This window comes from Lissotriton vulgaris, chromosome 6 (assembly GCF_964263255.1).
Source record: "Lissotriton vulgaris chromosome 6, aLisVul1.2, whole genome shotgun sequence".
In the NCBI taxonomy this organism is placed as follows: domain Eukaryota; kingdom Metazoa; phylum Chordata; class Amphibia; order Caudata; family Salamandridae; genus Lissotriton; species Lissotriton vulgaris.
In genome coordinates, this window is record NC_141694.1 from 1,281,814,188 (window position 1) to 1,281,828,459 (window position 14,272).

Genomic DNA, 14,272 nt, shown 5'->3' on the forward strand with positions numbered 1-14,272 from the left:
CAACGGAAGATGCACATCAATGTGTTGGAACTGATGGCAATCTTCATGGCCCTAAAGGCGTTCAAAGTACATCTGTGCAACAAGGTCGTGTTGATCCGGACGGACAACATGACGGCCATGTACTACATCCAGAAGCAGGGAGGTACACACTCTCCACAGCTGTCTCACCTGGCTCAGAGCATGTGGAAGTGGGCCATTCAGAGGAACATCTTCCTCATGGCAGAGCATCTCCCGGGCAGGGACAATCAAATGGCAGATCTGCTCAGCAGGCACAGCCATCAGATGCACGAGTGGGAGATACATCCATCAGTACTCCAACCGTACTTCCAAAGGTGGGGTCATCCAGAGATAGACCTGTTCGCCACAAAGGAGAACGCAAAATGCCAAAGCTTCGCCGCCAGGTTCCCACACCCCCAATCACAGGGCAATGCGATGTGGATGAACTGGTCAGGCAGATTTGCGTACGCTTTTCCACCAGCGCCTCTGATACCGCTGGTGGCACGCAAGCTCAGGCAACACTCGATGACGCTCATCCTGGTTGCTCCAACGTGGGCTCGCCAACCATGGTACACCACGTTTCTGGAACTCTCCGTGGTACCGCATCAGAGGCTTCATCTCACTCCCAGCCTTCTGACGCAGAGCCATGGCGACATTCAGCACCCAGATCCGCAACAGCTCAACCTGGCGATCTGGCTCCTGAAGTCCTAGAGTTTGGCTACCTCAATCTTCCCCCCGATTGTATGGACATCATTCGGGAGGCAAGGAAGCCCACTACGAGAGCTTGTTATGCGGCTAAATGGAAGAGGTTTGTCATCTACTGTGCGAACCACAGCATTGACCCGCTAGATGCTTCCATTCAGAACATCATATGTTACCTCCTTCACCTGTATCGATGTAAGCTAGCGTACTCTTCCATCCGCATTCACCTGTCTGCCATGGCAGCATACCTCCAAAATAGGCAGCACCTGTCACTCTTTAAGGTCCCTGCTATCAAGGCCTTTCTGGAAGGACTCAAAAGGGTCATTCCACCAAGGACCCCACCAGCTCCAGAATGGAACCTCAATGTGGTTCTTACAAGGCTGATGGGTCCTCCCTTTGAGCCACTGCACTCTTGTGAGCTCCAGTTCTTGACTTGGAAGGTTGCGTTCCTAGTAGCAATTACATCGCTGCGGAGGGTGAGCGAGCTGCAGGCGCTCACTATCCAAGAACCTTTCTTCCAAATACATGCTAACAGGGTGGTGCTCCGCACTAACCCTAAATTCTTACCCAAAGTAGTCTCACAGTTCCACATGAACCAGACAATTGAATTGCCAGTGTTTTTCCAAAACCCAGAGACGCTGGCAGAGCGCATGCTCCACACTCTTGATGTGAAAAGGGCCTTGATGTATTATGTGGACAGGACAAAAGATTTCCGCAAAACCAAACAACTCTTTGTTGCTTTTGCCACACAACACAAGGGAAATGCAATATCCAAAGCGGGGATTGCTAGATGGATAGTCAAGTGCATTCAGATATGTTATGCTAAAGCTAAGCGCACTCTTACTATCCCACCAAGGGCCCACTCCACTAGGAAGTTGGGGGCCTCTATGGCCTTCCTAGGTAACATTCCCTTGGAAGACATCTGTAGAGCAGCCACATGGTCTACCACACATACCTTCACTAAGCACTACTGTGTAGACGTGCATTCCAGACAGCAGGCAGCTGTTGGTCAGGCTGTTCTAAAAACGCTTTTTCAAACTGCTGCAGCTGGCACGGGCGGCCGCCGTTAATGGAGGGACTGCTATGTATTCTATGCACAGATATGAATTCAGCAGCCCACATGCCTCGAACTGCAAATGCTACTTACCAGTATGCATCTGTTCTTGGCATGTAGGGCTGCTGATATTCATATCGCCCACCCTCCTCCCCGGCGCCTGTAGCAGCTGCAGTATTCATTCATATACACATATGCTCATAGCATGGTCATCACTCACTTTCTTCACTCCATCTCTGCCAATGGCTAAAAACAATCTGGGGATGGAGGCGATGCCCATGCGCACTGTAGTCCAGGGGAGGAGCCACCTATCTCGTGATACTTCGAAGACTCTTCCAGGACAACAATGTGCAATCATCCGGACCCAACACTAGGTGGCGGACTATGCACAGATATGAATATCAGCAGCCCTACATGCCAAGAACAGATGCATACTGGTAAGTAGCATTTGCAACATAAACCAAAGAATGTGAGGTTAAAGGTGCAGGACATAATTTATTATATCTGGCATAGACATGAGAGGTATACAGAATTTCACAACAGGTGTATTAGAGGGCGACCCCACTAAGTGGGGACCTATCGGACTCCGTCTGACAGCTAGTGTACGCGTTCGCAGTGTTATCTTCAACGTCTCCTGCCGTCACTCTCAGCAGGTAGGAGGTGAGAGGTTCCCCGATGTCACGGGCCGTGAGCGAGGTGGAAGCAGCTCAGCATATACATTAGGACCCGCTGTTTCTTCATTTAGACCCTTCCCCAGATTCTGGTACTTCCAACCAGGAAAACTGGGTATTGTCCAGTGGATCGACTGGTCCGGCAAATGTCTTTGTTTTTCCTCCGATTCTATCGGTTCTCATCATACTTTCTTACTCGAGGGCCTGAATTATCTCAATTATCTCAATAGCTCCAGAGTGCCTCTGACAATGGTGGTTTACAGACCTTCTCTACATGTCAGAGCATCCACATGTGAAGCTGCCGTGCAGACCTGATCTTCTCCCGAAGTTCGGAAGACAGATGGTTCATTCCAACCTCTCGTCTTTAATTTTGGCAGCATTGCTGCAGAGCTTGTGCAATATGGGCATTTGAGCCTTCTATTGTATGAACATTCTCAAGGAGGCTAAATGACCGTAAACATGTTCAGCTTATTCATTTAAATGGAATACATTCTGTATCTTTGATCCAACAAGCTGTCAAGAAAGAAGCAATTCTTCGATATTTGCTTCAGCTGGCCAAATCAAGCTAACAGTTCTCTGCTATAAATGTTCATTTGACAGAAATTACTGCATACAGAAAATGTCCTTCACAAACCTTTTTCAAGATTCCTGTTATCAAGGACTTCTTAGAGGGTTTGAAAACGGTGTTCGAGGCATATGAGCTGCAGATCTCACACTTCGCCTTAGATCACCATCTGATGTTTGGCTTGGATGCTTGCACGTTGTTGTTGTCCTGGAAGAAGTCTTTGTAGTCACGAGATAGGTGACTCCTTCCTTGGACGATAGTGCGCATGGACATCGACTCCATCCTTAGATTGTTTTTTTCCGCCATTGGGTTTGGATGCAACTTTTGCGCTCCGGTTCGAAATCTCTATTTCAAACAACTTCGACGCGAAAAACTTCTATAAACTCTTCGGATTGACTTCCAACCTCTTCATCTTTGACGCAACTTTCATCGGGTCGATTCCGGTCGTCGACACGGGCCGCTGGGCCTATCCACGCCGTGAGGCCTACGGCTCATGGAAAGGACGTCATTCAAGAAATGCCCCCAGTGTGGAGAAAAATTCCTGCACAGTGACCATCACAAGGTCTGCAACCAGTGCTTATCGCCTGAACACGAGTCCATCTGTCCAGCCTGCGCATCCTTTTGATCGAAGAAGACAGTTCGAGATCAAAGGGCTCGACGACACATCATGGCGCAGAGATCAGCTCTGGAACCAGTGGACATCTTCCACAAAGGCCCAGATGTCCCAGAAGAAGATTCCAAAGATTTCCATATCGTGTCAGAGGAAGACAAGGACGACCCAATCACCCCTGGTCAACGAGTGAGTACTACTGCCCCTACCCCAACCCCCCCCACCAAAACAGAAGGCAATGGTCAAGACTTCGCCTGCTGGCCCCAGTCGCGACCGAAAACACACTTCAGAAACCCCGCCTATAGCTAGTCTACCACTATAACCATTGTAGACATTGGGACCTCCTGCTTGGTTGGTATGAACTAGACTATGATGCTGGATGGGACCTCTGTGGATCTGCTGAGTATTGGTGACCACTAAATTCCTATCATACGTTCTTGCGGAGCCTGGTTGGATGAATGAGGGCCCTCATGATCTTTGACTGACACTTTTGTTTTACTTACTGGGGATTGGGCCCTTCCAGTGCTCACCCTCTTTTCCAAGTCAGCGACCACCTTTCTTAGCGCTGCAACCTCATCCCTGAGGCACTCAATAGCACTTTTAGGCCCTGCGATAGGGACAAACCTTCATCACTTGTAGCGTTCAGTCCAGTGTTTACACACCCTTCCCCACCATTGACCACCTCACAGCACCACATATCTATTGCGGCATTCAACTTGATCTACCTGAACCTCTGCAAAAGTGTACGAGTGCTGCTCACAAATACTAACGGGTGATTCTGTATTTCTACCTCCTAGATTTTTCCTGTTACTCTTTCTGGGTTTACTAAACATTTGTGTAATTTATTTTGAAGCCATCTTAGCAGGGGGAGGGACAGGGGATAACTCTGTTAGTACCGATGGAAAATTATTAGAGTTCTCAGTATTAGCAGATAGAGATGAGGGCGGTGTAGGTGTTGTGTGCTCAATTTCTTAGCATTCCGAGAGTAAGGACTCTGTCCTATCTATTGCATCGGAACAAATAGCACTGGTAGACATTTTCTTGGAGACGGAGACACCCTGGTCTTTATCCTGAACTTTCTTTTTACCCTGAACTTTTCTTTTAACTATTACTGGACAATACCAACTACACACACCGAAAAAACACAAGTGGTGCACAGAACCAGATCCAGTGATTCACAATTTTGTTAATGAGAAAAGAACCTAAATGGCTCCTAAAATAATCCCAGGTAATATACACCTTATGCTTGCTCACCCCTCGCTACTGGGGCGCAGTTGACTCCTCGTAGTTATCATGCATCACATAGGGTTAGTGAGATTCAGGCATTAAGTTCTCACAAAACTTACACTGTGTTCCATAGTTGTAAGGTGGTTTTGAGGACTCATTAAAAAAATGCTTACTGAATGTTATTTCGGATTTTCACATTAATCAGATCATTTCCTTGCTTACTTTCTTTCAGCACCCTTCTGCATCAGCTGAAAGGACTCTCCATACTTAGATGTCAGGCGAGTCTTAAAGGTTTATCTGGACAAAACAAAATACATCCACAAATCGGATCGATTGTTTGTAAACTATGGGCCGGTCTGTACAGGTTTAGCCTTATCCCAAAAGTCTATTTCCCGATGGCTAGTGTCTTGTATTCTGTGATGCCACCAGAAGGCAAGTAAAGTTCTGTCCGGACGACCTAAAGCTCATTCCACTAGAGGGAAAGTGGCTACAGCTCCTCTAATGATGAAAATACCAATCTCTGAGATATGTAAAGCATCTGCATAGAGATCTGTTCACACTTTTACCAAACACTGTTGTTTGGACTCCGATACTAGAACAGATGCTCAAGTAGAACAGGCCTCCCTGAGAAATGTATTTCCATAGTCTGGTCTTTCTATTGTCTCTATTCCCTTTCCACCACAGTTTGTGGGGATGGGTTTGTAACTCTATTCAGTGCTTATGATTGAGTAGAGATCCCCTGAAAGAGAAGGAGTCGTTTTTTACCTGTAATCCCAGTTCTCTCTCTCTGGAATCTCCATTGAAGTCATAAGCAACCTTCCTCTGTGAATGTTGCTGAGTTAGTTATTGGGCAATTTTTCTACCGTGTACTGCCACTGTCTCAGCAAAAAGAACTGAAGCAACTGAAACCTGCTGGGCATGATGGGACACTGGTGGAATCTGGGCATTTAAAGGCAAATACGCTCTTTTCACATTCTCATATTGGAATCCTATAGAGCTACACTGTCTTCTCTTCGTTCATCTTTCACCTTCTAAAAAGGGTTTGTGAAAGGGATTCAAGCAGTTAACACTTTTCCAGTTAAGGTGGCTGAAGTGTGTGTTTGTACACCATTTTTTTTTAAATGCAGTCTGAAGAAATTGGCCAATGTAGCCTTACTTATAGGCTGCAAAACATTAACGTCTTAAGTGTTTTCCAGGCCTTACTGAAGAAAGGCAAACATAAACACTTGAAGACCTGTTAGAAAAAAGTGCTCCGGGATCCCTGCACATGGGTGGGAATATTTAGTGATTATGACTGCAAGAGATTCCCTTGAGAGAGCACTGGTATTACAGGTAAGAAGCCATTCCTTATCAGTTAGTGTTCACGTAGTTTGTGGCAGGTAAATATAAAGGACAGTCTAAAGTGACTAAAGTAGGAATTCTTGCATTTGTAAGGGATGTCCAAATATTTGATATCTTTAAGGAGGCCACATGGAAGTTGGTGCAAACTTTCACCTGCTGTCTCTGATTCGAAAGCAAGTTTCTAAGTGGGTCTAGTGGCATTAAGAATGTGTTTGGTTGAAATTCTTTGGAGGTGTTTGTTTGTTCTTTGCCATCCATTAGCATTTTACTGACTGGGGATGGAATGAGTTTACTAATCTATTCCTGTGGTTTATTATCAATTAAGATCAAGTTCTGCATGCAGGATTCTTTATTGAAATCATAAAAATCCCACCCTCCTCCCTGGTGATTATTTTAGGAAAGTTGAGAAATCCAAAATGCCTAGAATAAGAGATATGATAGTTGCTATGTCTATCATATCGTTTGTAAATTTCAGACTTCATTGCTGCTGTCTAAATGCCTGCATTTTCCTCTGTTCAGGAATTTTATTTAACTTTATGCAGCCAAGTTGAAATTTAGGTTGTAGATTTTAATACGAGTTAACTATATTTTTATGGTAAGGTAAAATAATTTGTTTAGACTAAAATATAGACTGCAGCATATGACTGCTTTTTAATGCCCTATGTATGTATATATAGATGTGTGTTCCAAGATTCTACATGCAGGCAGAACTATTCAAGTATTGGATTTAATTAAATATTGCTATGATAGAGTTCTAGAATAACAAGTTAGTAACGTGCATAATAATATTGATAGCACATTATAAAAACGTTTCTACCATATCTAAGCCCTGTAAGTGACAGATGTTTGTTACCTATTTATGGTAGTCTATGTACTGTCCTTTGGGAAGGTGAAAGGCTGAGTCACACTTGAAAGGATTCAAACTTGTGGCCTGTAGATAACCTCTTTGTTTGAGTGTTGAACCTTGAACCTATTGAGCTTTCCCACCCTTCCTGGCATAAGCGGTGTGTGCTTGAAGAATGTTTTGGGGGATGCTGGAGTCGGGACGTGAGGGCCCTCCACTTACTGGCAAAGAGACAAAACAATATGATGTGAACAGATTGTTAAAGTGATCTGGTTTAGGTACTGTGGTTATTAAAGTTCCCCGGATTTCAAACAAAAACTGTTTTAAATCATGTACATCTATGAACCATAAATTAAAAACTGTGGTTAAACCAAGCAGCTTTTTCTTTAGTTCTAATGCCTTGTGTCTTGAAGACCGCATAGATAGCCAATTTATACCCAACATTCTTTACATGCAAAAACCTAACTGAACTGCTTTAAAATAAAGTATTCATTCTTAAAGGTAGCTTTCATGTAAAGTGTTCATTCTTAATAGTAGCTTTCATGTGGTAGTTTTGATTTTGCTTACCTTAAAACCAATTGTTTCTATTCCTGTGTATGTCTGTGTGCGTGTGTTCTATAGTCAGGTTGCAACCTTTTGTTTAACACATCATGGTTTGCAAAGTTGCTCTAACTTAATATAAGTGAAATCTAACTAGGCGTTAATGAAATATTATTCCCCAGTTTCGGATAAGAGGCAGGGGGCGAGCAAGAGGAATTTTTGCTGGAACAAATACTGGCCCAACAAACGTAAATCCACCACCTTTTCCAACGAGACCGCCAGAAGAGGAATGGGATCCAGAATATACCCCGAAGAGCAAGAAGTACTTCTTGGTGGGTGTTAGAGCTAAGTCACTTTCCTTTGATGTTTTTAGCACTTAATGCCTTAATATGGAACCATTCTATGTGCTTTAGCTGTATTTGAATGGAGTTCTTCACTGACTTTTTTAACTGCAGTTTCACAGTTCTAGAATTGCTATTGAAACATTTTTGGTATATTTATAAAAAATGTAGGGTAATGCAGCGCACGTTTGCTCATATTTACCAGGCAGAGCTAAGCTAATATAATTTTCTGCTTTCCTGTTTCCAAGCACTTGGAAACCGGTGGCCCATGCAGCGCACATCTGCTCATATTTACAAGGCATAGCTAAGCTGATATAATTTTTGCTTTCCTGTTTCCAAGCACTTGGGAACCGGTGGCCTAGCAGATAAACCAGAAATGGTTTACACAATGATTCAAGCGGAGCTGCCAGGAACCATCCCTATGCAATACACGGCTGCACCGCTACCCATATGAGGAATTATGCTAGATTTCAGTGGCAATGCATGCTTGAAACTGGTACTCTGACTCATCCTTTTCTGTGTGTTTCTTTCTTCTCTTCGTTGCTTTGCTGTTTTTCTTTTTCTGTGACTTGGGCAGATTATGCTGAGGTTTGCGCTAATTGTGGTGCATTTTCCATACAGGTATTCTGTTTTGGTAACAAAAAAATAGATCCGGTCTTCTGTTTGTGGTCCAGTGTCTCTGAGATGTCTCAGAACAGGTGACTGCAGATACTGGGTACAACTGGTCCTGCTCAATTTCATCCCATACCTGAAGATTTTTTTATTTAACAGTAGGGGGCGAGTGTGTTACAGACTAATTTATAGTACAGAGAACCTCACATCGCACTCAAGTACCCTTTTCATCCATCCAGCAGAATTGATTGGTGTGTTAGATGCTTGTTGCTGACACTTCGGGTGAATTACAGGTCACAAGTTCGAATTTTAGTGAGTTGGACTCTGCCTTCTGTTCTTCAAAGGTTGGTCAACTGGAAGCAATTAAATTGAGGGCTAACATCTGTTTTATACATCCCTTAGAAATTGCTAACGAGATGGTTAAGGCTATATATAAAGAACTCTGTTATGGTATGTTATCTACCTCTGACTGTGTGGGCAGGTCTTTGTAAACCCTTATAAGTTAAAAGCACCATTTTCGTAAGACATTCTTTCCCCTGAAGTCTGATTCCTTGTTGTAGGTTCTAGTTTCTCAGGTACATGACGTTTAAGTGATGAATCTTAAGAATGAGTTGCTCAGTGCTTTGGCGCAGAACTGCAAATCCTTATTTCTGGCATGGCAGTGTGATTTTTGAGGCTCCAGTTTTAGTTTGCTTCACGGTTTATAACCACGTCCATTGCTTCTTCAAAGCTTTTTAAATATGTAATTAATCACAGTACAAAGTACTCAAGCAACCCACACAGTTCAAACATAAGGCTGGGCACCCTTCAAACCAAAAGGTATGTTCACTTTTAAAGAGCAGGATTGAAACAGAACAGTGAGTATCAAAAGACAAAGCCGTTTTTTGTTAGCAATTTTTAGGTCATCAGTATACATTATAATGTCCCGTGATAAGGATGGTAGCTGAAAAGATTTCAGGTTCCGAGTCATTCGGAAGTGTCAACAAGACATGTGAATCCCTGCCATGTTATACAATATGGAAAAGTCTCAAGTACTAGTTGTGAGAAAGTGGCTCTATATGTACTGGACCAAAGTAAGGTACAGTGAGTATAGAGTCCACAATCCCCAGAGGTATAACAGAGGTTAAAGTCAGTTCTGACCTTACTCTCTAAAGTGGTAGCTTGGTCGTGCAGTAAAGCAGTACCAGAGGACCGTGTAAAGCATTTATTGCACACACTCAGTCAGCAAAAGGGTTCACACAATTGTTTTTATATCCAATTTAACATTGAGCTCAATGGGCTTTTCTACATAAATGCAGTTGATTAATTTATAGATTACTTTTGTAACTTCATAACTGGACCCTAGATTCAGTGCTGAGGTCTAAGCTGAAAACAGTTTAGTAAAAACGTTTTAGTTATTGCAATGATTTCTAAAGAATATAAAGGTATTTTAAAAGTTGACACTTAAAAACTTTTTAGTGCAAAACCAGCAATGTTATCCAATAGAAGGAAATTCAAAGCACAGGTAAAGTAGGTTCTTGTTACTTTTGTAATCCAGTACTGGACTCCTAGGTTCAGCACTGGGGTCTCCACCCCAGTGTAATTACGTTTTAGTAGTTGGTACGATTTTACGGAATATTTGTAACTTTCACAAGTAGAAGAAATTTCACAGAAAATCAGTCAATGGTTTCCTACGGCAGAAATTTAGATTACTAGCAAACACGGTTGTGATTACTCTTGCAGGTCAGTACTGGGCTACAAGGTACAGTACTGGCTTCTCTCCAGATCCCAGGTGAGTAATTCGAAATTCGTTATTCGGCTCATTTTAGATGAATATTTTAAAGTTTCAAAAGTTCACACTTAGAAGAAATTTTGAGTCAAACCAGTCAATGTTATCCTATAGCAGGAAAGTGAGTCATCGGTTTTCAGGTGAGTACTCGACTAGTGAAGGTATGGTTCCGGGCATATACTCAAGGGTCCCCCAAGGTCAGGTAGGTACAGTTGGTACACCCTCAGCGGCTCAAGGGCGGGCTGGTGCAGAGGTAGTTAGTCCCAATGTTATCCAATGAGAGGCAGGGGGCTTTCGGTTGGTGGCTGCTTGCTAGCAGGCCACGCGGCTGTGGGAGCTGGGCTCCTGGTCACTTGCTCAGGGCAAATGGGGAAGTAGGATAGGACAAAGGTTGCACTCCCAGGGGCACTCGGGCAGCGGGGTGCCGTCGGGGGCTCATGTTATGCAACAAGTATCTTGAAAAGGGGACTAAGGCTGCAGGCTCGGGGACGGAGGATCTTCTGGAGCGACCAACACTTCGAGGGGTAAGTTGGGATCTTGGAGGATAGGTAAACACCCAGGAGTGAGTCACAGGGGGCCGAGGGGCGCCGGGTGCAGGGGTGTCTTTTGAGGTCGGGAAATCTTACCCCCTGCTGGTTGCGGTCAGAGGGGTCCTTTGTCCTGAGGCTGCAGGCGTCGTCTGGTTCGTCGAGGAGGGTCCTTTGGCACTGGATTCTAGGTAAGAATCGCCGGGGGGACGTCCTCCGGGTCTTGATTCACTCCGGCACAGGCCAGGCTTGGCGGGTGCAGTGTGTGCAGGGTTTGCAGTTCCGGGCTGATGCCAGGGCTTGTTACTTGATTTGAGCAGTACCACTGCTTGTGGGAGATCCAGGTAGTCAGAGTCACAAGGCAGTCAGGTCCTCCGGGGTATTTGAGGTTGCTGACCACTGGAGATGCCGGGGTTTAACAGGAGCAGGTTCTAGGGTCGACAGGCCGGTAGGGCTGGGGCCAAATCAGTTGGTGTCTTCCTCATTTTAGCAGCTGCACAGCAGGTCTTAGTGTTCCTTGATCTTCTTACTTGTTTCGTAATTTGGATCTGTGGAAAAAGGTTCAGGATGCCCCTAAATACTAAATTTAGGGGCGTTAAAGGTAGGGCACAGGCAGGGACCAATGGGTTCCTGTCCTGGGGTGGGTACACCCCCTAGCCTGCTCCTCTCCTGCGGGAGGGGGGCAGGAGCCTAGCTGTGATTGGGCAGGGCTCCCCATCTTCAAGATTGCCGGAGCCCAGGGTCGTGCATCACCTCGCCTCTCCCACCTGAGGGGTGGAGTTGGTACAGGCTGGCACACCCCCCTTTCTGACGTAGGTTTTCCCTCCAGTCTTCCGGCCAGAGTGGGTTTCAGAACTGGTGGGGGCCAGTTGCTGAGTACAGCAAGTGGTCCGGAGACAATCAACAAAGGTGGAATGCCTTTGAAGCTTCCCCTGCCCATCCTGGGAGAGGAGGCTTGGCACCTCGTCCCAGGATGTGCATTGTTGCAGGCCCAGGAAAGCGGGGAGCTCTCCACCCTGTGGTCCAGCAACATGTCTGCTGTGTGGCAGCCTCTCAGACAAGACGTGGATTGTAGGTTAGGTTTCGGGGGGGCATCTCTAAGATGCCCTCTGTAGTGCATTTTACAATAAATCCCGCACTGGCATCAGTGTGGGTGTAATGTGCTGAGAAGTTTGATATCAAACGTGTCAGTGTTCAGTGTAGCCATTATGGTGCTGTGGAGTTCGTAATGACAACCTACCTGCACCATATACTCTTAATGGCATCACTGCACTTACATTGCCCAGGAATGTACCTGGGTACTGTAGGGGCACAGGGCTCAGGCACCTGTGCCCACACCGCTGGCATAGGGCACCCAGCTAGAGGGGAGGCTGATGTATGCCAGGGCAGTGGGTTTGTGGGCAGGGCACACAGGGATGTGTGCCATGTCGACTCTTTGCTTAGTTCTGTACCTAGACACTTAGGCTGCACAGGCAATGTGTGGCTATCAAGGTACAGGGCCCCTAAGGGTGCCTCAATAAGTGCTGCAACCCTTAGGGGTCTTCTCTGGTCACAATGCCCTGGGTACCTAGGGTACCATTTACTAGGGGCTGACATGTGGCCAGAGATGCCAATTGGGTTTACGCATTAGTATAGTTTTTAGGGCAGGAACACAGGCCCTAGGTACCTGATTGGCAGGGACCCAGGGCACACCAAGGAAAGTGCATCAGGTATCAGGCAAAAAGTGTGTAAATCACACTAGTTAATTGTAATTTAGAAATTTAGACACTATCTTCAGAACACACATTTTCCATCTCAGGGGAAGGAAGGCGGCTGGGGAAGGGATGGGGTGAGGCGACTTGTGCCACTCTGATTCTACCTTGATCATGGTGCAGATTACACTTTGCTTAAATTCGGACAGCCTCAATTAGAGATCACCATTGTCAACTCTGATCTTTTAACGAATCCACTTGCCTCTTCTACCTTTTGCAGGCTCCTACTATCAATAAGCATGTCTCCACATCTCTTCTAGCTTGCTCTATATTGCGCGCCATTGTCTAATAATCTGAATGGAGAGAGACATAGAATTTAGGAATCCTCTCTCCTTTGGACCGTTTTTAATCCAGGTGCTGCGAAGTCCGTCTTTGCAACCTCACTGCTCCCACCCCCCCCCCCCCCCCCACCCCCCCCACCCCCAGATTTGCATGATGTAGGTGAACCCACCCCTTTTTAGGTCGAGGACCTAAAGGCTGCGCTTGGTGAATCCACCCCTTTTTAGGTCGAGGACCTAAAGGCTGCGCTTGCACAATCTCCGGTCGGAGATTTAAAGTTTTTTAGTACAGGGCTTGAACCCGCCTCTCTCCTCCATCTCTCCTCCATTGGCTGGCTTCCTAAACGGAGGCCAACCATTGGAGGAGAGGGGCGTCACTCCAATCAAGCCCCGTCTCTTTCGGATTCGGGGGCGGTTTTTTGCGTTCTTTCCACCTGTGACGTCATCCGTCACTCAGCACGCCAAAACACGCGGTCCCGCAAGCTGCTCGAGCTCCGGGTGTCGGCCCCGCGTCGAGAGTGGTCCCGGTCCGGCCGGAGGTCAAGGGAGCGATCGAGGGAGCGGTCGCGGAGCCGTCACGAGCGCTCCGGGAGTAGTCACCATTCCTCTGGTTCCTCAGGTAGGAAGTACAAGAAGTCGGGGCGCTGAGAGATGTGGTTGCCCCTGAAGGCCTCACCCACTTTTATACTCTGGAAAGGGCGCACCGAGTGCCGGCCAAGCCACCGGCGCCGGGCCGCCCCCGTCGCCCTGTGGTTGCGCGCCTACTGCATATTTAAGACCGGGATATAATTCTGCGGCAGGCCCGGGTGTCTCTCCCATATAAAGTGGACAATGCCTCTGTTTCTCTTTACCCTGACTATTCTCAGGAGGTTCAACGGAACCACTTCTCTTTTCTGGCGATTAAGAGGGCCCTTCGAGATGAGGGTGTGCAGTACTCCCGGCTATTCCCGGCACGTCTGAAGGTGATGGTGGACGGCGCAGCGACTTTTTGTGACTCTCCGGAAGACGCCTGGCAATGGTTGGAACGATACCGCGCGGCCACAGACGTTGAGGTGGGCTGATTGCTGTCCGGCTAGGTTGGCGTGGGGTCACCCCCTCTATCTCACGTGACTTGTGAGTATCTGGTTCCTACCAGAGTACCCCCGCTAGAGGGGTTTGGGTTTGGATGGGTAACATCTGTTTGGCGCCTGTTCTGGGGGTGGGTGGTGGAGGGTTTGTTTGGGTTGTTCTGTGTTGTGGGGGACTGTCAGTGTGCCCGTTAGGTTGTGCGGGGTAAGATTCAATTGTACACCTACTTATGCCGACAAGACTTGAATTCAAATGTATTACTTGGATTGTGCGAGGCCTGAACTCGATGAGGAAGCGATATAAAGTGCATGCATATTTAGTCCGCAGGGGGGGCAAGGTGGCCTTTTTACAGGAGACACACATTAATCAGGTTGAA

General features: G+C 46.3%; 1 protein-coding gene across 7 annotated transcripts in view; it reads left to right on the plus strand.

Annotated features, from left to right (window-relative positions):
- Positions 1–14,272, plus strand: part of BCLAF1 (BCL2 associated transcription factor 1) — a 406,790-nt gene that overhangs the window by 342,374 nt on the left and 50,144 nt on the right. For 4 of the 7 annotated variants that reach the window (XM_086927408.1, XM_086927409.1, XM_086927412.1 and 1 more), the window contains exon 10: positions 7,734–7,883. The exons of the other annotated variants lie outside the window; for them this stretch is intronic. In XM_086927408.1, coding sequence (XP_086783534.1) covers positions 7,734–7,883 — 150 coding nt within the window. The remainder of the gene's footprint in view (positions 1–7,733; positions 7,884–14,272) is intronic. 7 annotated transcript variants of the gene reach the window in all.